Genomic DNA, 22,623 nt, shown 5'->3' with positions numbered 1-22,623 from the left:
AACTAGACTTACTAGTGGTAGTAAAGTAAGATAATACAGTATTGGAATATAATAAACTAAACGTATGCACAGAGAATACTGCACCTAAAACATTTTATAGCTTTTTCTACTGCAAGGTTTAGGTGTAACGTCATGTGAAGTTTATAAAGAATCTAGCTTTATTACTTTAAATCTAGTTTAAGAGAGACCTCAGCCACCTTTTGTATTTGCTTTTAAAGCAATAAGTAAGCAATGTGATCCTATTATGCCATGAAAAGCTTACAAATGCATAATAAAACATATAAAAATGTTATAAACAATTCCTTATATAGCTTACATAATTCATCATGGACCACTCTTTCTCTATATTTCTTCTATACTAGATGTATACAGACTATTAACAGTAATTCAATGGCTTTGCAAAAATTGTCACACCTGTGTTTGACCATAAAGTAGATTAGATCACTTATTTTGTTCACCCAGTATGATCTGGTTTCAATCATTTAAGCGAAGAAATTGTAAAGCACGAACACAGACCACACACAGAAATAGGAGCAAGCTGGAGGAAACGGATTAAGAAATCATTAATATTTAATATAAAACCAGTCTATTTTTTTAATTATTCACAGAAGGCTTTGGTCAAAATGCAAAAAAACATGACATACAAAACATATACATGGAAAATAGTTTTGGTATCACATAAGAAAGTACAATCATAAAGTCCTTTTAGGTCTATTAAGACAGGTTCTTTCCCAGAAGTGAAGAATAGTAATATCCTGGCTTTGACTTCCTTTGCAGTTGTACTATCCTCATTACAAGCCTAGAAACATGAAAATTTAGGCTGTAAAGCTGTTACCTGTCTCAAAGCCAAAACTTGGTACGATGTCCACAGTGCCATGGATTGCCCCAGCCCAAGCTGATGTAGCCATTGTGGTTGTACTTGGTTCCGTTTTAGCTACATCACATTGCGGTGCAGGAATCCTGGCTGTACGCATTGAAGGCATTAGTAGAGGTCCATATCGTGGGTCTAAATGAGAGCCAGGGTGGTGATGATGACGGTGATGGTGGTGATGCATATGTGGATGTGCATGGTGGTGATACATGTAAACATCATGCATGTGTGCATATGGAGAACTGGTTGGTGGATAATGCCAGGATTCTGGTGGAGGATGGGGGATAGTTTGGTGCCCGTTATCTCCAGACCAGCTGCTAGGGTCAGGGTTGGAGAAAGTGCCAGTGGCTGTAGCTGTAAAGTCTGGATGAGCTCCACTCAAGCAAGCTGGTGGTGATGATTGATAGGAGCTTGTCCACAGTGACGGAGGTAAACTAGTCCTTTGGCAGGATACTGACAGACTTTCTGAAAATGAAAAATAGAACAATAACATCAATTATCAAAAATCAGTAAGCTACTTAAGGTGTCTGTTTTAGATGGGGTTACCATGTGAGGGGTTACCATACACCAGACTTGTATAATACCCCTTCCATGCTCTAATTTATTAAATATACTCCCTCTTATAATCTAGTTCCCAAATATTGATTTGGGGAAGCCATATTTGTGGACAGCATTTTTTTTAATACTTCATTATACATCACTATAAAGAATTCCATGTCCATGGGTGTGAACTAAATTCACAAACCCCCAGATCTATTTGTGTTGTCCCTGAGAACCTCTTTCAGGAGAAACTGGAATTTAGGATTTACCAGTCAGTGCCAAGTCGACATCAAAGTAGAAAAATGTGAACACCAAACAATTTTGTGACACATGGTTGTCTAATTCTTGAAAAATACATTACCACGATCCAAAAATAGGACAGTCTTATCAAAAGATTATCAAACAAGTCCACATGGTTACAATATCTCAGTTTATTGTATCTCAAGTTGGAAACAGCAATCCTGAGGAGGGGTGCAAAGAAGGGATTTTTGTAGCTCTGTGTAAATTATCATTCCTAGAAAATGACCTTCGGGATTCCGTTCATTTCATTCTCATTGCAGCATCATCCTTATTATTTTATCCTAATTGGGCAAATGTAAACCTTACATAGTACAAGGATGTCTACAATAAGCAAAAAAAAAAAAAGAAGAAGGGTCCTCCAAACAGAATGATAAAATCGATTGAGCAAATTCATGACATACTAAAAATGCCTTTTATAGTCATGACTGAAAAAAGGGAAGCAGCATATTCAAGAATGGATAAATTTGTCTACTGAATAATAGTTTGCTGGAGTTTGTTCCCTTGTTCGGGGCTGAGCTCACTCATTTTTCTAATTATAAGCAAAATGTCAACTATTTTAAGAGGGAACATCCCATGGGAACAGTTTCTGATGCCTGGATTAGATTTTCCTTAACATGTCTAACAGTAAGGGTATTAAGAATCATGGAGCTTCGTGTTATTGTTTGTGTCTCTAGGCCCTCTAATTTTTTTTTATTTTATTCCATACCAAAGTCCAAGGTCAAGAGTCTAAAATTTGGTCCAGATTCTTAACATGTCCAAGAATGACGTAAAGTTGTTAATTATACATAATTGTTATTCGACACATGATTCTACACCTCCCAAACTCAGGAAGATGCCCCAAATCATATCAATGGCAGGTACAATATTTAGTCCAATCTTTTGTGTCTTTGGTAAAGAAAATGAGATGTATAGGTTGCTGGTAGGGATGAGCGAATCAACTTTGGATGAAACATCCGAAGTCGATTTGCATAAAACTTTGTTTCAATACTCTATGGAGCGAGCGCTCTGTACAGTTTTAGAATGTATTGGCTCTGATGAGCCGAAGTTAATACTTTGCGAAGTCTCCCGAGATTTTGCATAATAACTTCATAAATTGATTTCTACTGTAAAATAAAATTTTCCGTACTTGGGTTCGGTTCCAAGGTACCACTGGGAACCGAACCCGAGTTCAGGAAATGTTTTTTTACAGTAGAAATCAATTTTTGAAGTTATTGCGCGAACTCTCATGAGACTTTGTGAAGTAATAACTTCTGTTCATCGGAGCCAAGACATTCTAATACTGTACGGAGCACTCGCTCCATACAGTATTAAAACAAAGTTTTATGCAAATCGACTTTGGATGTTTCATCCAAAGTCAATTCGCTCATCCCTAGTTGCTGGGCACATCCTTGTTAAACAGATTAGAAAATTCTGAAATGTATATTTGCAATGAGATTTCAAAGCATGGGAAGAAACTAAAGTAATAAGGTAAGGGCTGCAGGAAATATTATAAAGGGACGTACTAAAAGATTGAAAATTTAAAAATATTCTAAAACTTGTAGATTTTTTTAATAGATTTTATCCCATAATGTGTTAAAAAGAAATATTTTTTAGCATTCTTGTTGAGTTCATCCAAAGGTTTTGATGCTTGATATACTGTTGATGGTATGAAATGAATTTAGAAGTATATTGAAAGTTTTAAATAATAATGAAATTGGGGTAGATCACTGATCCCATGACTTGATACTGAATATGAGAGCACTGAGCTATTAGTACCCAAAACCAACAAAAAAAGTTCTCCAATACACTGAAAATGTTATAAACATACTATATATACATACATATATACATACTATATAGGTGTTATTAATCAGGTTTTTTTTATTAACTGGATACTGGAGAGTTGCAGCATTTTTTATATATCTTGAAAGTTTTACATTAAATAAAAAACTTGATGACTATTATTTTTAATACAAGATTAAGTTTATGTATCATTTTCTATAACATGGTAATTTTGATAATAGAAAAAGTTTACCTCTATTTGTTACTGTTTTGCTCTTTGAGGCTGAGTTTTCTGGATTGAAATTTCTTATTTGACTCAAGGCCCTGGAGAAATGTTCATCTACGACTGCTCCGATGTCTCCATGAAAGTAGGTCAAGAGGACACAGCGTGAGTTCAAATATTCCATTTCTGCGGGCTGTTCTTTTTCATCTTCTTCTTGCTTGGTCGGAAAGGCCATCTCTAAGGCTTCCTGCATCTTACTGTAGGCGACAATCTTCTTCTGTGAGGAAACAAAGAAACATGAAGCCACAAACCTACACTATCAGAAAGGTTCATTTTATTATTATCCTGCTTGCATAATTAAAACATATGCTATTAGTAGGGGGCTACTGGGAGTGACATGAGCCCTTGGGATTTAAAGTTCAGGGACCAGTTCCCAACCTCTATAGACTTAATACACTAGTTCTGGGTTCATAAAGTGCATCACAACTCTTACAGGGAGCAGAGGAGAACTTAAAGGCTATGTACCCATTTGGGGGTAATTTTTTATGATTGCATTGTACTCAATTTGGGCTTAAAATATTTTTTTTATATGGTCTTTATTAAAAATATTCAGATGTTTCTTCATAAACGGTTAATGGTCTAGCTGGGTGAATTGTACTTTCACTTTCAATTTGTGCCAGTCATCTAATAAACCTTATCTCTAAATTACTAAAAGGTCATAAACACTTATTTAAGCCACATTCTTAACAGTAAGATACGAATTGAGCTATAATGAGTGTTTAGGAGATTAAAGATCAGAGATAAGGTAAGATGAGAATAAAAATACAGAGCCTGCTACTTAAGAATCTCAAGGCTGTGCAGAGAAAAGGGCTCAAAATTTTTAATAAAGACCAAATGAATAAATGATTTTTAGCTCAAAATTAGTACAATGCATAAAATTTTCCCCAAAGGTTTACATAGCCTTTAAATTCTGTGATGTTTGTTTGTTCCTGGTTATAAAAAGGAATAAAAGCATACATTGAAACTCCTGGGTCCAAAGAAACTTTTGAAACAGTGCTATCCACCTACTATGTGCCATTTACAATACTGTATGTTCTTATGTGGTAAAGGTTCATTGGTCGTCTTCTAGCATTACAGCTCAGGCCAATGGTGTGATTTGAAGCACCTGTGGTGCAATGCAAAATGTCTGACAGGGCCTGCCACGTACCACTTTTAATGCTAGATGTAGCAGAGAGGCCTTTGCTGCCCCTTGGCACCAGAGCCTGGGTCCTATCCCTGCACTAATAGCTACAGCCCTGTCTAAATATTGTATTATCCTCCCATCTGGGTTATTGTAGACTCCTATGGTGTTATATGGAGCAGCAGAGAACATACTGCTTCATCCTCACTACAGTTGTGCTGGTTAGAAGGAACCAGGGACTTAGTGAACAGTGAGGGTCCCAATCATTTTTTTTCCAGTTCCTCCTCTGCTACTCGCTTCATTACTATGTCTATTCTGACCCTGGCAACCAGATGAATGACTGATGAAAGCCACCATGTCCACTTTCTGATGTAAAGCCGAACAATAAATTAATTCACAAAATATGACTAAGATATAAAAATATATTTTACATTTCTTTTTTTTGCCAGTGACAGATAAGAGTAATTCTGAGCAAGGACCCTGGATCTCAAAAAAATAAAATAAACAGCCATGCCGCAGACATCTCACAGCAAATAGTTTCCATTCCATTCCAGAACAACAAAGTAAGTACATTGCATGAGTCTGCAGAGCACACATCCGAAACCTAAACCTTACTATCCCCGGGCAGAGAGAATGATCTGCTGTCCATCTATTCTAAGACATGCAACAATGGTTTGGACACTTCAAAATCAAGCACAAACATAGACAAAACATGACATTTATTTTCATCATAATTTGCCAGGGTTTCAGATTGATATTATCCTGTTGTGAACCACATACATAATATAGACAACCATTTATGAGGGTCCTCTAGGACTATAAAATACCAGAAAAGAACCAGGAGTTTAGGGATAGAAGTGGGGGCACCTGATGCTTGAGGGGTTTCCTACATAAGCAATCAGCTGACAGGTAGATTGATAGTAAGATACTGTATGAGAAAAAGAGATATACGATGCTAGATAGATGGATAGATAATGGATAGATAGATAGATAGATAGATAGATAGAAATGAAGAATGAGGCAGCACTCCAAAGTAAGGTGAGAGGGTGGTGGACCTGCTTTATTCATCCCAAATTAAAGTAAAGCGGATTCAACACTCTTTCACCTTACTTTGGAGTGCTTATTCTTCATTTTTATATTAACTGGCCCATAACCCACAGCCTTGAAGGCTTCGTACCCAGATTAACAGATTTTGATAAGTGCTGCTTCTGTTGTAGATAGATTTATAGACAGAACGATAGATAGATAGATAGATAGATAGATAGATAGATAGAATTAGATAGATAATAGATAAAAAGCTCTTGCGGGCAGGGTCCTCTACCCCTTTGTACCCGTCTGTTAATACTTTCTTATTTATTATATTTTATATTTGTGCAACCCCGTCTGGATTTAAAGCGCCAGGGAATTAATGTCGCTTTTGAATAAATGATGATAATAATAATAATAATAAATATATTGATATATGATAGATAGATAATATATATATATATATATAAAGATAGATGATAGATAGATGATAGATAGATATATAGATACAGTCATGTGAAAAAATTAGGACACCCTTTGAAAGCATGTGGTTTTTTGTAACATTTTTAATAAAAGGTTATTTCATCTCCGTTTCAACAATACAGAGAGATTAAAGTAATCCAACTAAACAAAGAAAACTGAAGAAAAGTCTTTTCCAGATCTTCTGTAAATGTCATTCTACAAAAATGCCTATTCTAACTGAGGAAAAAGATAGGACACCCTCACATGTATTCCCTCTTAAATTGGCTCAGATCTCACACAGGTATATCACACCAGGTGCACATAATTAGTAGATCGTTACTCTGCATGTTGAATGAGGCTTGCCCTATTTAAACCTCAGACATTTAGTTTGGTGTGCTCCTGACTGTTGAAGTGAGAGTGAGCACCATGGTGAGAGCAAAAGAGCTGTCAGAGGACTTCAGAAAAAAGATTGTAGCAGCCTATGAGTCTGGGAAGGGATTTAAAAAGATCTCAAAAGATTTTGAAATCAGCCATTCCACTGTCCGGAAGATAGTCTACAAGTGGAGGGCTTTCAAAACAACTGCCAACATGCCCAGGACTGGTCGCCCCAGCAAGTTCACCCCAAGAGCAGACCGCAAGATGCTAAAAGAGGTCTCCAAAAACCCTAAAGTGTCATCTCGAGAACTACAGCAGGCTCTGGCTACTGTTGATGTAGAAGTACATGCCTCTACAATCAGAAAGAGACTGTACAAGTTTAACTTGCATGGGAGGTGTGCAAGGAGGAAACCTTTGCTTTCCAAGAGAAACATCGAGGCCAGACTGACATTTGCCAGAGATAAAGTTGACAAAGACCAGGACTTCTGGAATAATGTTCTTTGGACAGATGAGTCCAAAATTGAATTATTTGGACACAACAGCAGAGGACATGTTTGGCGTAAACCAAACACAGCATTCCAAGAAAAGAACCTCATACCAACTGTGAAGCATGGAGGTGGAAGTGTCATGGTTTGGGGCTGCTTTGCTGCAGCAGGACCTGGTCAGCTCACCATCATAGAATCCACGATGAATTCTACTGTGTATCAGAAGGTGCTTGAAGAACATGTGAGACCATCAGTTAGAAAATTAAAGCTGAAGCGGAACTGGACCATGCAACATGACAATGACCCAAAACATACTAGTAAATCAACCAAAGATTGGCTGAAAAAGAAGAAATGGAGAGTCCTGGAATGGCCAAGTCAAAGTCCAGATTTGAATCCCATTGAGATGCTGTGGGGTGACTTGAAAAGGGCTGTACGTGCAAGAAACCCCTCAAACATCTCACAGCTGAAAAAGTTCTGCATTGAGGAGTGGGGTAAAATTTCCTCAGACCGATGTCGAAGACTGGTAGATGGCTACAAGAACCGTCTCACTGCAGTTATTTCAGCCAAAGGAGGTAACACTCGCTATTAGGGGCAAGGGTGTCCTATCTTTTTCCTCAGTTAGAATAGGCATTTTTGTAGAATGACATTTACAGAAGATCTTGAAAAGACTTTTCTTCAGTTTTCTTTGTTTAGTCGGATTACTTTAATCTCTCTGTATTGTTGAAACGGAGATGAAATAACCTTTTATTAAAAATGTTACAAAAAACCACATGCTTTCAAAGGGTGTCCTAATTTTTTCACATGACTGTATATAGATATATAGATAGATAGATATTAGATAGATATATAGATAGATATTAGATAGATTTGGAAACACCAAGAAATGTATAAGCTGCATATTAGATCCATCTCTACTACCATATGCAATAGAGGTGCCTCTGTAATCTGTTACTAAAACAATGCAGTAATGAGAATATACATTCGCTGGAATCATTCAGGATCCATCACATGATCTGCAGTACATGAAGTACCTGCATTATGTACATGGCAGATTTAAGGACACAAGAACAAAAACAAGTTGTTTTAACATATCAAAACCCTGATATCCATCTGTATACACAATACCCTCATCATTTCTGTAGAGTTGTATCTTTTACTTAGCAAGACAAATTGTGAGTCCTGTCCACCCACTTCTAGCCAAAGCACAGGAGGTGACTTCCTCCTCACCTACATATAAAAGGGAGGATGACTAGGGTGACTGACAGCGATCAGCAGGGGAATGACAGCACATCCACTATGCAACACCTTCTGTACACGCTCATCTTAGAAGGAATCTTATCATATCTGAGACGTCAGATAAAAAAGAATGCAACCATTTAACTTAACGTGTTGCCCTTCCCTAGTAACCCACGGTAAATTTACCTACTGGACTGAATCCAACAAAACAATCTGCAAATGCCTCTGCGGATATTGAAAACTAGAAGAAAAACACTCTGAAAGGAATAGTCCCATGAAAAACATTCTGCAGTTTTCAAACCAGCGTCTGGATCTGAATACTTTTGTATTATTATAACTACTGAGTTATTCAATTAAATCTATCTGTATAGCACCACCTAGTGTTTGCGCTTTTTCTTATTTGTCTGTCCTGCTCACTGAGACGGGACCATATGCTCAGTTCTATCCTTTAACTTCCACCAGCTGCAACAGAAAGGACACACCCCTGAAAAGGGACACGTCCCTTAAGCTGACAGCGTGAAATAAATCCAAAATAGGAGCAAAAAACTGGGAGATCTCTGGATCCATGTGAGGTACGGGACTGGTTCTACCTTTGCTAGAAACAGGTTATCATGTACTAGATAATTTTTGATTGTAAATTATTTTTTTACATTATTCATGAGATAACCCCTTTAATCGATAATTTAAAGTGATTTCAAGTCATATGTCATCATATGTTGCATTATGGAGGTATTGCTCCATTGAGGTATGTTGTTGATTTCAGAGAAACATATGTGTGGCGTTTGGATCTTCTCCTTATGTTCTTGTGGGATTTTGCCTAAATTTCAAAAATATTCTTAGGGCCCTCAGACAGGACAAGAGCCGATGGTTATGAGCCCATTCATCGGCGTTCGATTGCATCGGCCTGATTACACAGACCAATGAAAAATGAATGTTGGAAGAATAATCGCTAGTGAAGTCATTCCTCCCTCATTCTCTTCTAATGATTATCGGCAGCACAATCCTGATTACACAGGGAGATGTGCTGCCAATAATCGTCCATCTGTCACGCTCATGATGGATGCCCATCAGCTGACAAACGATCATTTACTCGTTCATTGGCTGCTTAATTTTACAAGTCAATTGATAAGGGCCCTTTTAGACTTCACAATTCTCAGGTCAATTATTGGGAACGAGCATTCGTACGAACACTCATTCCCAATAATTGACCTAAGAATTGTGAAGTCTAAAAGGGCCCTTATCAAATTTACATTGCAAGTATGTGTCCATTCTGGGTGCTTTTGGACAAGAAAAAGGATGCCTTGGGTTTGGAATGGCATAGGACAGGCATCCTCAAACTGCGGCCCTCCAGCTGTTGCAAAACTACAACTCCCAGCATGCCTGAACAGCCTACAGGTATCAGCCTATAGAAGGGCATTGTGGGAGTTGTAGTTTTACAACAGCTGGAGGGCCGCAGTTTGAGGATGCCTGGCATAGGAAGTCCAGTTAATCCAAATGTTCACTCTTCCTTTTGGAGGGGTCTCTGTTTTGGCTGACGTGAGCTAATTTACTCAAGGAGATATGACTAAGGGTGGGTTCACATTGCGTTTTTCCCTTCCTTTTAACGTATATACAAAAAAAGTATGCGTTAAACGGATGCCTCAGACTAATGCTAGACAGTGGCATCCGTTCACCATAGAGTTCCATTGTAAAAAAAAAAAACTTATACTTCTTTTTACCATAGTAAAAAATAAAGTATACGTTTTATTTACCGAACTCTGCAGGATACAAGAATGTGGTGTATATGTACAATATATGTCAAACGGAGGCATAAAACATGATATGAACTCACCCTTGTAGGGGGATGGGATCATTATATGGACACATGTAAATGCCCAGTACACAAAAGGTAAGGTGAGGGCGGTGGTTTCGTATAATTTGAAAATGTTCCTCCATTCTGGCCACTGTCGTACAGAAGAAAGACGCCCTGGGGCTGGGAAGAGGTAGGAATGCTGGTATTTATTTGAGAGGTTGTGACTAAGGGCTTATTCCCACGACCGTATAAATGGTTCCGCATCTGTTCTGTAATTTTGCGGAACGGTTGCGGACCAAATCATTTCAATGGGGCACCAAAAGATGCGAACAGCACACCAAGTGTTGCTCTGTTCAGTGGCCCAGCAAAAATGATAAAACATGTCCTATTCTTGTCTGCTTTTCTATAATGAGACACCCAATGAGACACCCATTCCATTCCGCTAATTGTGGAACGCACACGGGCGCCATCCGTGTTTTGCAGATCCGCAATTTGCAGACCACAAAACATGGCGCGGCAGTCTGAATGAGCCCTAAAGGGGGGATATGATTGTGTTATAGACATGTTTAATTGCCCAGTAGACAAAGTGCACCAAGTGCAGAGGGTCTAATTGGATACTGGCTTTTTCACTAGTTGTATTTTTCAGTACGACCCTTTCCATGACATTTTTGTCACCTTTTGCCTCCATTCATGTCTATGAGGCTTCTCTCTGTGCATACTATGAATCCTTAACATGTCGGGTAGATTTATCAAAACTGGTGTAAAGAAAAACTGGCTTAGTTGCCTATAGCAACCAATCAGATTTCACCTTTTATTTTTCAAATGAGCCCTGAGAAATGAAAGGTGGAATCTGATTGGTTGCTATAGGCAACTAAGCCAGTTCTAGTTTACACAAATTTTGATAAATGTCCCCTATTCAATCACTACAGCGCAATACACTAAACCATGTCCAAGCAGTGGAAAATGGCAATGGTTACAGAACGTTTCACCAATCATTTGCGCTCTGAGACACATCTTTCCACACATTATTTCACGATGGTGTTGACACGTCTTTCCTGCAATGTGAAAATGTAATTGTTTGCAGAAAATTTGAACTTCACCAAAAACATTATTTTCATTATTTTGCAGCAGTGCAGTAAACATTGGAGCTGTCTCAAACGAGAACTGGCCTTGTTTCTCATAGCAACCAATCACAGCACAGCTTTCATTTGGCCAGGGCAGACGTAGAAATGTAAGCTGAGTTCTGATTGGTTGCTGTGGGCAACACAGACTTTTTTTCTGCTGGACAGTTTTGGTACAACTCTTCTTCCCCCATAGTCCTCGACTAGAAGTGTCATCTGTACATTCACATCCTTATAGTATAGTTTGGAGTTTGGTGACATCATTTTATTCCATGCTTTTTCAAACATGGAAACAAAAGTTAAAAATAATTCAAAGTATAAGGGGCCTATTTAGGAACAGCAGATGTATGGCAAAAAAAATTAAAATGAGGCCCCTCATGCTGATTTATGTCACCACATCACATGGCAAGTTGCCCAGTGGAGTCTGCGGAGGGTGGGTATGAGAAATTTCTGAATATCGGGTGACAACTGGATATTAACAGTTGGGGGTGGTATCGCTAGACATATTGCCCAATCAGTGCTGCCCGCGTGGGACTCTGTAGGGACACACCCCTCTGACAAGGTTATCGGTAATACAAAGCTGTGACGTTTTTTCCTTTGTTATGGTACATTCACACGACCATATGTATTTTGCGGGTACTCAGAAAATACGGATGGCATCCGTGTATGGTCCATGTTGTATCCGTTTTTTGGCAGATACATTAAAACAATGCCTATCCTTGTCCACAAAATGGACAAGAATAGGACATGTTCTATTGTTTTTGCGGGGCTACGGAATGGACATACCGAATGGGTCCACATCCTATCAGGAAAAAATGCGGATCGGATGAAGACCAAAAATACGGTCATGTGAATGGAGCCTTACTAAGAGGAATAACAGAGGAACTGAGAAAATATTCCCCAAAAATGTTATTACCTGGTAAATGCAAGTATTGACTAAAGCAGACATGTCAGGAGAGATGTAATCATCTTACCTTCTCAGTGGATGAAGCACAGCTCCCAGTATGTTCTGCTTACGTCCAGCGCCGTATAATGAGGAATGCAGCTCTTGAGACTGGTGTCTGGGGCTGAACCTCCTGCACACTGTACATTATATCAGATATTTTCCAGGTACACAAGCTGGACATAGCCTAGACTTGATCAATCGTGTCCGTAGACCAAAAGCAGACCACCGTCCACCTGGAGACGTGGACATGCCAGCTGCGCTGTACTTCTCTCTATATAATGCACACTACTAGCTCTAATACTGCAGGGGGCATGGAGCCCGTCTGACTGTATTACTGTTGTATCCGCTATGCCAAATATTCATGTAGTTGCACACAAGCTCAGAAATTCTTCTCCATTACTGGCGAGATTCCTTCCTTCAAAGACACTTCCCATGTAAAGAATGATCTCCATGTGTAATAATGATAAAACTTTATGGAATGCAACAACAGAAATTCTGGAGTCTCTAATGACTGCGAGGCCTGAGCCAAGTCCTCGCAGGCCCCACCTCACACCCACGCTCAGTGCATGCTTCTAGACTGCTGTCAGGCTGATAAGAGGACACACTCCATCCCTACTACTACATAGACATGGACGGGGGGGGGGGGGGGGGTCACCAAGTGCAAAATATGCGTGGATATTTTCCTTTTTCGGACTGTAAAAAGTTGATATAATTTTAAATTTAGGGCTAAAAGACTACATGGGTGCAGCAGAGCTGAGTATATATATATATATATATATATATATATATATATACACACACTCATATACACATTTAGTACTGTATATATGATAGATAGATATACTTTTTGTAGGAAAGCTCATCTTGTCATTGAACTTTGGGCGTCCTCCCTTCCTGCTAAACAACTGTCCACTTTCAGAAACCGACAGCTACACCTACCTGGGCCTAGAAATCAGTCAATCAGGGAGTTTTAAGAAAGCCATGGAAACACTGAAAGACAAGGCAAGCAAAACCTTCTATGCCATCAGTAGGCATCTGTATCATCTTAAGGTACCAGTGACCGTCTGGCTTAAAATCCTTGACACCATCATTGCCCCAATCCTCCTGTATGGCAGCGAAGTCTGGGGCCCAGACACATACCCAGACTGGGCAAAGTGGGACTCTGGGCCAACAGAACTATTCCACCTAGAATTCTGCAAACACCTTCTCCAGGTCCACAGGAGCACCTCAAACAGCACCTGTCGAGCAGAACTGGGCAGATTCCCACTCTACTTTGCTGTTCAGAAGCAGGTGCTATCATTCAGAGCCCATCTGCATAGCAGCAGTCCCAGCTCCTACCATCACAAAGCCTTGCTGCACCAAGAAGCCCCAGAAAAACAAAGCACCCTGCAACAAGTCACCCAAACCTAGCCTGCCCAAGCCACCAAACAATACAGCCTGGCAAAGGGGCAAATCCAGAGGACGATACACAAGGGCAAAGAGGAGTATATCAGCGTCTGGAGGAACGACATACGAACATCACAGAAGCTGACAGTATACCAGAACCTGCAGAGGGATCAGAGGCGTGCCTAGGGGAAGCGGTCTGCCCTGGGTGTCGGCTCTCAGGGGGTAAGCGCTTCCATCAATACAGATCGAAGCGCTCATTGCTGGAGCGCTGATGCCCACATACTGCCTCGGGGCACAGAATCACATAGTTCCTTGCCCCTCCGCCGATCACTGCCCTAGGCTTTAACCCTAGTAGGCCTGAAGCCTATGCGGTAGTGAAATCCTGCGTCATCGCGCACGCCTGTGCCGGGATGCAGCAGCCCAGTCAAATGTGTGCGCCTTCCTCTGCGAGCAGGCGCAGGTGAGCATTTAGCTTTTAGTTTTTTTTATAATTTTGTTTTGTTTTGTTTTTATGTGCCAACTTTGGGGAACATGGGGGAGGACACACAGGAGGACATGTGGGGAAAAAATATCATGGTGGGATTATTATGGGAGGGATTACTATGTGGGGGGAAATAATAATTATGGGAGGTATTACTATGTGTGGGGCAAATTACTATATGGGGCAATGTGGGGGAAACTACTGTGTCGGGGTAGTGTGGGGGAAACTAATGTGTGGGGACAATTACTGTGTGGGGGGCAGTATGGGGGAAACTACTATGGGCGGCAGTGTGGGGGAAATTACTGTGTGGGGGCAGTGTGGGGGAAACAACTGTGTGGGGGCAGTGTGGGGGAAACTACTGCGTGGGGGCAGTGTGGGGGAAACTACTGCATGGGGGCAGTGTGGGGGAAACTACTGTGTGGAGGAAATTACTGTGTGGGGGCAGTGTGGGGGAAATGATTTTGTCGGGGCAGTGTGGGGGAAATGACTTTGTCGGGGCAGTGTGGGGGAAGTTACTGTGGGGGCAGTGTGGGGGAAACTACTGTATGGGGGCAGTGTGGGGGAAATTACTGTGTGGGGGAAATTACTATATGTGGCAGTGTGAGGGAAACTACTGTGTGGGGGCAGTGTGGGGGAAATTACTCTGGGGGCAGTGTGGGGGAAATTACTGTGTGGGACAAATTACTATATAGGGTCAGTGTGGGGTAAATTACTGTGTAGGGGCTGTGTGAGAAAATTACTGTGGTGGCAGTGTGGGGGAAACTACTTTATGGGGCAGTGTGGGGGAAGTTGCTGTATGGGGCAGTGTGGGGGAAATTACTGTGTGGGGGAAATTACTATATGAAGGCAGTGTGGGAGAAATTACTGTGTGGGGGAAATTACTGTATGGGGCAGTGTGGGGGAAATTACTATGGGGGCAGTGTGGGGAAAATTACTGTGTGGGGAAAATTACTAATTTCTATATGGGGCAATATGTGGGAAAGTTCCTGTGTGGGGGCAGTGTGGGAGAAATTACTGTATGGGGCAGTGTGGTGGGAATTACTGTATGGGGGCAGTGTGGGGGAAATTACTGTGTGTAGGGGCAAATTACTATGGGGGGATTACTATGGGGGCAGTGTGGGGCAAATAACTATATGGGGCATTGTGAGGGGAATTACTGAGTGTGAGGGCAAATTACTATGGGGGATTACTATGGGGGCAGTGTGGGGGGGGCGTTGCTATTGGGGCGGCACTGTAGGGGCAATTCTATTATTTCTGGAGACACTATACAGGGATTATTACCTGGAGCACAATATAGGGTGTTATTACTGGGGGCACTCTAGGGGACATTTATAGCTGCTGTAGACACCAGGGACATTTGGGGTAATTTATCAAACTGGTGTAAAGTAGAACTGGCTTAGTTGCTTATGGAAGCCAATCAGATTCCACCTTTCATTTTGACAGCTCTTTTGGAAATCAATTATGTCTACTGGGGTCACTATTTTTTCTGCAGTATAGTACCTGGGGCATTGGGGGGAACAACGGGCACAGTATTGGGGGTGCAGCAGGATGACACCAGGTCTGTAGAGACGAGATGCGGCTGAAAGAATTTGTCATGGCGGTCTAGCGGAGGAAAGAGAAGGTCTACATGACAGGAGATGTCCCTGGATGTAAGAGGTATGTGGTCAAGTATTGGGGGGGGGGGGGAAGAGGTGCCAGAGAAAGGACCCACCCCGGGTGCCAAACGGGGAGTGCAAACTGGCCTCGTATCTGGAGAAACTCCCCAATCCAAGAGACCGACAGATCCTGAGCTGCTACAGATTGAGCGCCCACAACCTGCTCAGGGAACCCGGGCGTCACCGACAGAGGTACAAGCCAAGGGAGAGCAGACTGTGTCAGCAGTGCAACCAAGAGGCTGTGGAGGATGGGGCTCATTTCCTGCTGCGGTGACCATGACCAAAATACTCAGCAGTGAGGGATTCTCACTTCAGGAGACTGTCTGATCTCTGCCCAGACTTCACCTCCATGGAGGAGGAAGAGAGACTCACCATACTGCTGGTGGAAGAGGGGGAAGAGGAGAACACAGCGGCCATAGCAGCACAATATATTACTGCCTGCCATAGACTGAGAGGAGCCTGATATATCATGGACACTCCACCCTGGATGTGTCCCCATCCCCCAAACTTACCCTCTACCCCTACCCTGGACGTGTCCTCATTCCCCAACCCTACCCAATTATTTCCCACTTGCTTTGGCAATGCGAAAATGTATTTAGACCTGCCAATAAAGCTTATTTGATTTGATAGATAGTTAAATATGGGATAGATAGATAGATAGATAGAGATAGAGAGATACTTCTTCAGCTCCATGGAGGAGGAAGAGAAACTACACATCCTGCTGGGAGAGGAAGAGAAGACTGTGGACATAGCAGCACAATATATCAGTGCCTGCCACAGACTGAGAGGAGCGTGTCCGCACCGGAGTGTGTCCGCACCCCCCCCCCCCTCCCTCCATCATAATAAGCCACGGACTCCTATACACCGACCCCAGGTGTGTCCCCATTTCTCAACCCTCTATTTCCCACATGCTTTGGTAATACTAATGTATAATTTAGACCTGCCAATAAAGCTTTTTTGATAGATAGATAGATAGATAGATACGATAGACACAGATAGATAAGATAGATGTAGTATAAATTATATAAATAATACATAATATAGATAGATTATAGATAGATCAATAGATAGATAGATAGATATGGGATAGATCAGGGGTGCACAACCTGCGGCCCGGGGGCCACATGCGGCCCTCTATACCATTCTGTGCGGCCCCCAAACATATGGTAAAAAAGACATGTAGGTCTATGTCTTATGGCTTCTTACATGTTTCTTTCATGTATTCTCCTATTAGATGGGAGTCCTAGAACGGTAACTAGACATTTATAGTATATACTGTATGTTAAATATGCCAAAAACACATTATTTCAGTTGGTAATACCCCTTTAAGTTTTATATTCGGCCCTTGGAATTGGTTCAGGCTGACAATGTGGCCCCCGACCAGAAAAGGTTGTGCACCCCTGGGATAGATAGATAGATAGATATGGGATAGATAGATAGATAGATAGATATAGATAGATATTAGATAGATATATAGATAGATAGATATATAGATAGATAGATAGATAGATAGATAGATAGATAGATAGATAGATAGATAGATATGAAAAATAGATAATAGATAGATAATAGATAGACAAGGTTGCCCATTGCATGGTCCTATGGGTTTAATGAAAAGCCAGGAGAACAAATAAGGAACAGAATTTTTAAACTTTAAATCAAGTCTTATTAATATTATTTATTGGATAGATAGATACTAGATAGATAGATAGATAGATACTAGATAGATAGATAGATAGATAGATACTAGATAGATAGATACTAGATAGATAGATAGATAGATAGATAGATAGATAGATAGATAGATAGATAATAGATAGATAGATAATAGATAGATAGATACTAGATAGATACTAGATAGATAGATAGATAGATATGAGATAGATAGATACTAGATAGATAGATAGATAAATAGATAGATAGATAGATACTAGATAGATAGATAAATAGATAGGCGATAGATAGATAGATAGATAGATAGATACTAGATAGATAATAGATAGATAGATAGATAGATACTAGATAGATAGATAGATAGATAGATAATAGATAGATAGATAGATAGATAGATAGATAGATAGATAGATACTAGATAGATAATAGATAGATAGATAGATAATAGATAGATAGATAGATAGATAGATAGATAGATAGATAGATAGATACTAGATAGATAGATAGATAGATAGATACTAGATAGATAGATAGATAGATAGATAGATAATAGATAGATAGATACTAGATAGATAATAGATAGATAGATAATAGATAGATAGATAATAGATAGATAATAGATAGATAATAGATAGATAGATAATAGATAGATAGATAATAGATAATAGATAGATAGATGATAGATAGATAATAGATAGATAGATACTAGATAGATAATAGATAGATAGATAGATAGATATGAGATAGATAGATACTAGATAGATAGATAAATAGATAGGCGATAGATAGATAGATAGATAGATAGATAGATACTAGATAGATAGATAGATAGATAGATAGATATTAGATAGATAGATAGATAATAGATAGATAGATAGATAGATAGATAATAGATAGATAGATACTAGATAGATAATAGATAGATAGATAATAGATAGATAATAGATATATAGATAGATATGAGATAGATAGATAGATACTAGATAGATAGATAGATAATAGATAGATAGATAGATAGATAGATAGATAGGAGATAGATAGATAGATAATAGATAGATAGATACTAGATAGATAATAGATAGATAGATAGATAATAGATAGATAATAGATAATAGATAGATAGATAATAGATAATAGATAGATAGATAATAGATAATAGATAGATAGATAGATAGATAGATAGATAATAGATAGATAGATAGATACTAGATAGATATGAGACAGATAGATAAGAGATAGATAATAGATAATAGATAGATAAATTGACTGATAAAATGGTAAATTCCTAACTATGTGGAGCGCCCCCCCTCCCCCCACCACTACTTTTTACTCTTTTACAAACTGACAGATATGTCCCCAGAAAAGAGGTACAAATACATTAACAGACGTGGCCCAGGACCCTATTACCTCTACAGAACCACAGTGCGGCACCCAGGAAACTGCTGAGGTGTCAGGGCTTTATTCAGGGGTGCAGTCATATGGCGGCATGATTGTCAGCTGACACTACTGTGTATTATAGACGTGTAGCAGTGATTGACACTATTATTAGTATTATTTATCTGAAGGAGCCGTTAATTCCCTGGCGCTGCACATCCAGACGGAGTTACACAAGTATAAATACAACAGATTGCCGCAGAGGGGATTTCACGCACTTATATAGCGCTGACATATTCTGCTCTTTACAGACATTACCATCTCTCGCTGTCCCCAATGGAGCTCACAATCTAGGTTCCCTCCCAGTATATCTTTGCCGCAGCTTAGTCCTCCGACCACCAGAGAGTCGGTATTTTGGGCTTCTCATTTTCATGCATTTCTATTATTTGTTCTGCGTGTTGTTGAATAGAAGTAGCAGAGAGGACTTTGTCATTGAACTCCTTGGCACTGCGTTAGGCCTCTTGCACACCAAAGTTATTTTTTTTTTCTGTTTACATTCCTTTTTTTTTGCGTTCCGCATACGGACCGTATACGGAACCATTCATTTCAATAGATCCGCAAAAAATACGGAAAGGTGCTCCATATGCCTTCCGTTTCCATATTTCCGTTTTCCCATTCCGTTCAAAGATAGAACATGTCCTATTTTTGTCCGCATAAGGCCTCTTGCACACGACCGTAAGGATTTTTCAGTATTTTGCGGTCCGCAAAAAACGGATCCGCAAAAAATACAGATGACGTCCTTGTACATTCCGTTTTTTGCAGAACGGAACAGCTGGCCCCTGATAGAACAGTACAATCCTTGTCCGTTAGGCTACATGCACATGAACGTATTTTGCTTTCGTGTCCGTTCCGTTTTTTTTTGCGGATAGGATGCGGACCCATTCATTTCAATGCGTCCGCAAAAAACGCGGACAGCACACCGTGTGCTCTCTGCATCAGTATGTCCGTTCCATTGCTCTGCAAAAAAACATAGTGCATGTCCTATTTTTTTGTAGTTTGCGGACAAGGATAGGCATTATTACCATGGATCCGACAAAAAGACGGACCGCAAAACACATACGGTCGTGTGCATGTAGCCTTATGCGGACAATAATAGGACATGTTCTATCTTTTAACAGAACGGAAAAACTAAAACACGGAAGCGGAAGTCATATGGAGTACCTTCCATATTTTTTGCGGATCCATTGAAATGAATGGTTCCACATACGGTCCGTATACGGAACGAAAAAAAACAACTGAACGGAAACGGAAAAAAAAAACGTTTGTGTGCAAGAGGACTAACAGACAAGGATAGTACTGTTCTATCAGGGGCCAGCTGTTCCGTTCCGCAAAAAAACGGAAAGCACACAGACGTCATCCGTATTTATTGCGGATGAGTTTTTTGCGGACTGCAAAATACTGAAAAAGCCATACGGTCGTGTGCAGGAGGCCTTATTTGTACATTGTGATAACTTTCTCCAGATACAGATAACATAATATCCCAAGGTGCCGCCTGACAAACTCTGCCCTGCTACGTTAAATCTGCACAATCTCATAAACGACTGACGGCAGATATACACTATGGAGTTCGCACTACGTCAGCTGGAAGTCGCTTCCATGTGTCCACTACTCTTCCTAATATATTCTGATCCGAATCTAAGTTACTGCAATGACTTATTAATATACATCATAGTAGAATCATGAAACTACAACTCACCTGCTGGTTATGATGGTGGTGGTAGTACGCTGATGTACAAGCTGCTGTGCCAGGCAGATACTGGTGCATGCCATACACTTGGTGATGATACATAACATCCAGACAACTCATTGCAGGACTGCCAGTCAGGTACTCCCCCTGAAGAAGTCTTATCCTATGAGCGGCTCGGTGAGCCCAGCAGAGTCCTTGCTCCTGGATGCTCCCTCCATATGTCCCTTATAGAGGAGCCGGCTGAAGAGACAGGCAGCAGCATTAGCATGCACACAATAGACATGCCACACACCGGCCAATAGGCAGCCCGGCTCTGTGCACACAGGACGGGGGGCTCATCTGCACCACTGCATGGGGCTGGGGGCAGGGACCACTCTCTCTGCATCTCACTGGAGGAAAGTTTGACATTGGGCTGCGCTGTGATTGGCTGCCAGGGAGGAGAGGAGGGCTCCTGGCTTTCACTTGATGATTCCGGATGAAGTTTCCAGAGGCTGAGTGCCATCTGTCTGTACGGGCAGACGCACACCGCAGAGGAATGTCTCATCCTTATTTATATAGCACCAACGTATTCTGCAGCGCTTTACACATCAGAGGGTAAAAACAAGATCGCTCGAGTCAATCAAACATACAATAGGAATGAGGGTTCTGCTCACAAGAGCTTACAATCTAGGAGGAAGTAGGGGCAACCTGTAAGGTAGTAGGATTTGTTACGTATAATGGTCCAGCCATCTTTTACTCTAAAGGGGGGGGGGGAATATGAAAGGCTGCGTGAGCCAGTATCTCCGTATATTAGGGTGGAAGGGGTGCGCGGGATAGTGTGGAATGAGGGGGGACATTTATCATCTAGAGAAAGTTAAAGGGGCTATCTGACCCCTGAAATGCCCCCCCCCCCCCTCATATGCCCGGGCTCCTCACACACAATGTACTTACCTTGCTCTGCGGCACCCGTGTCGTTCCTGGTCCCCGTACATCCGCTGCTGCATCTCCCCGTGCGAGGATGAAAACAACCGGTGTCGGGGGACGGGGACGAGCCTCCATAGCATCACCCGCGACACTGGATGTTTTCATCCTCTATACCAACCCCCCGCCCCAACACTGGATGTTTTCATCCTCTATATCAGGCATGCTCAACCTGCGGCCCTCCAGCTGTTGCAAAACTACAACTCCCAGCATGCCCGAACAGCCTACAGCTATCAGCCTACAGCAGGGCATTGTGGGAGTTGTAGTTTTGCAACAGCTGGAGGGCCACAGGTTGAGCATGCCTGCTATACCAACCCCCCGCCCCAACACTGGATGTTTTCATACACGCACGGGGAGCAGTACCCGCGCGAGGACCAGGAGCGACGCAGGTGCTGGGAAGCGAGGTAAGTACATTGTGTGTAAGGGGGCCCCGGGCATACGGGGGGGGGGGGCATTTCAGGGGTCAGATAACCCCTTTAATACAAGGCACTTACTTATTGTGATTGTCCATATTGCCTCCTTTTCTGGATAGATTCATGTTTCCATCTCATTATACACTGCTCATTTCTATGGTTATGACCACCCTACAATCCAGCAGCGGTGGTCGTGCTTGCACACTATAGGAAAAAACTGTGGTCTTTCCGGTGGCCTGGACCGTGAAATCGTGGAGCGCACATAGGCACACAAGGGCATCCTGGCCACCTCATATATGCGCTGCAGCAGTGGCCGTAATCCCTGGATACAAGAAGTGTATAATGCAACGGATTTGGCAAATGACTAAACAGAGGCAAATGGACCCCATTGACTATGATGTGGTTTGTTCGGGAGTGCGCCATGTTTAAGCAGAACAAAAAAGAAATCCTGCATGCAGGACTTTTTTTATCCTCACTTTTTGACTGAATCTGCAAAATAAGCCCCAAACGGAGCTTCTGACTTAAATATGAACAAGTGCAAAGAAAAGCAGAATATAAATAAGGGCGCATGCGCTGTATCATAGACACTGCACATATAATACAGTCTATATAATA

General features: G+C 41.1%; 1 protein-coding gene across 4 annotated transcripts; it reads right to left on the bottom strand.

Annotated features, from left to right (window-relative positions):
- Positions 1-558: 558 nt before the first annotated feature.
- On the bottom strand, positions 559-20,952 carry VGLL3 (vestigial like family member 3). Of its 4 annotated transcripts, none has more exons than XM_044287854.1 (3): positions 20,645-20,952; positions 3,726-3,972; positions 559-1,336 (listed from the first exon to the last, which is right to left on the bottom strand). In XM_044287854.1, the coding sequence occupies exons 1-3, from the start codon at positions 20,753-20,755 to the stop codon at positions 816-818; spliced, it is 879 nt and encodes a 292-aa protein (XP_044143789.1). In that variant the 5' UTR covers positions 20,756-20,952; the 3' UTR covers positions 559-815. The 4 variants fall into 4 exon arrangements, with proteins under 4 accessions (XP_044143789.1, XP_044143790.1, XP_044143791.1 ...); XM_044287855.1 differs by having other exon boundaries at positions 3,726-3,969; XM_044287856.1 differs by lacking the exon at positions 20,645-20,952 and adding an exon at positions 12,347-12,747.
- Positions 20,953-22,623: the final 1,671 nt, after the last annotated feature.

The sequence above is a fragment of the Bufo gargarizans genome, chromosome 3 (assembly GCF_014858855.1).
Source record: "Bufo gargarizans isolate SCDJY-AF-19 chromosome 3, ASM1485885v1, whole genome shotgun sequence".
Lineage (NCBI taxonomy): Eukaryota > Metazoa > Chordata > Amphibia > Anura > Bufonidae > Bufo > Bufo gargarizans.
Note: the sequence above shows the minus strand (reverse complement) of the source record. Positions and strands in the feature narration are given on the sequence as shown.

What these genes read in the sequence shown, in the direction of transcription:
- VGLL3 (XM_044287854.1), bottom strand. Translation starts at nt 20,755, where the DNA reads ATGAGTTGTCTGGATGTTATGTATCATCACCAAGTGTATGGCATGCAC. An exon ending in ACCACCATCATAACCAGCAG is followed by an intron (nt 3,973 to 20,644) that starts GTGAGTTGTAGT and finishes GTTTCCTCACAG; the next exon opens with AAGAAGATTGTCGCCTACAG. An exon ending in CAAAACAGTAACAAATAGAG is followed by an intron (nt 1,337 to 3,725) that starts GTAAACTTTTTC and finishes TTTCATTTTCAG; the next exon opens with AAAGTCTGTCAGTATCCTGC.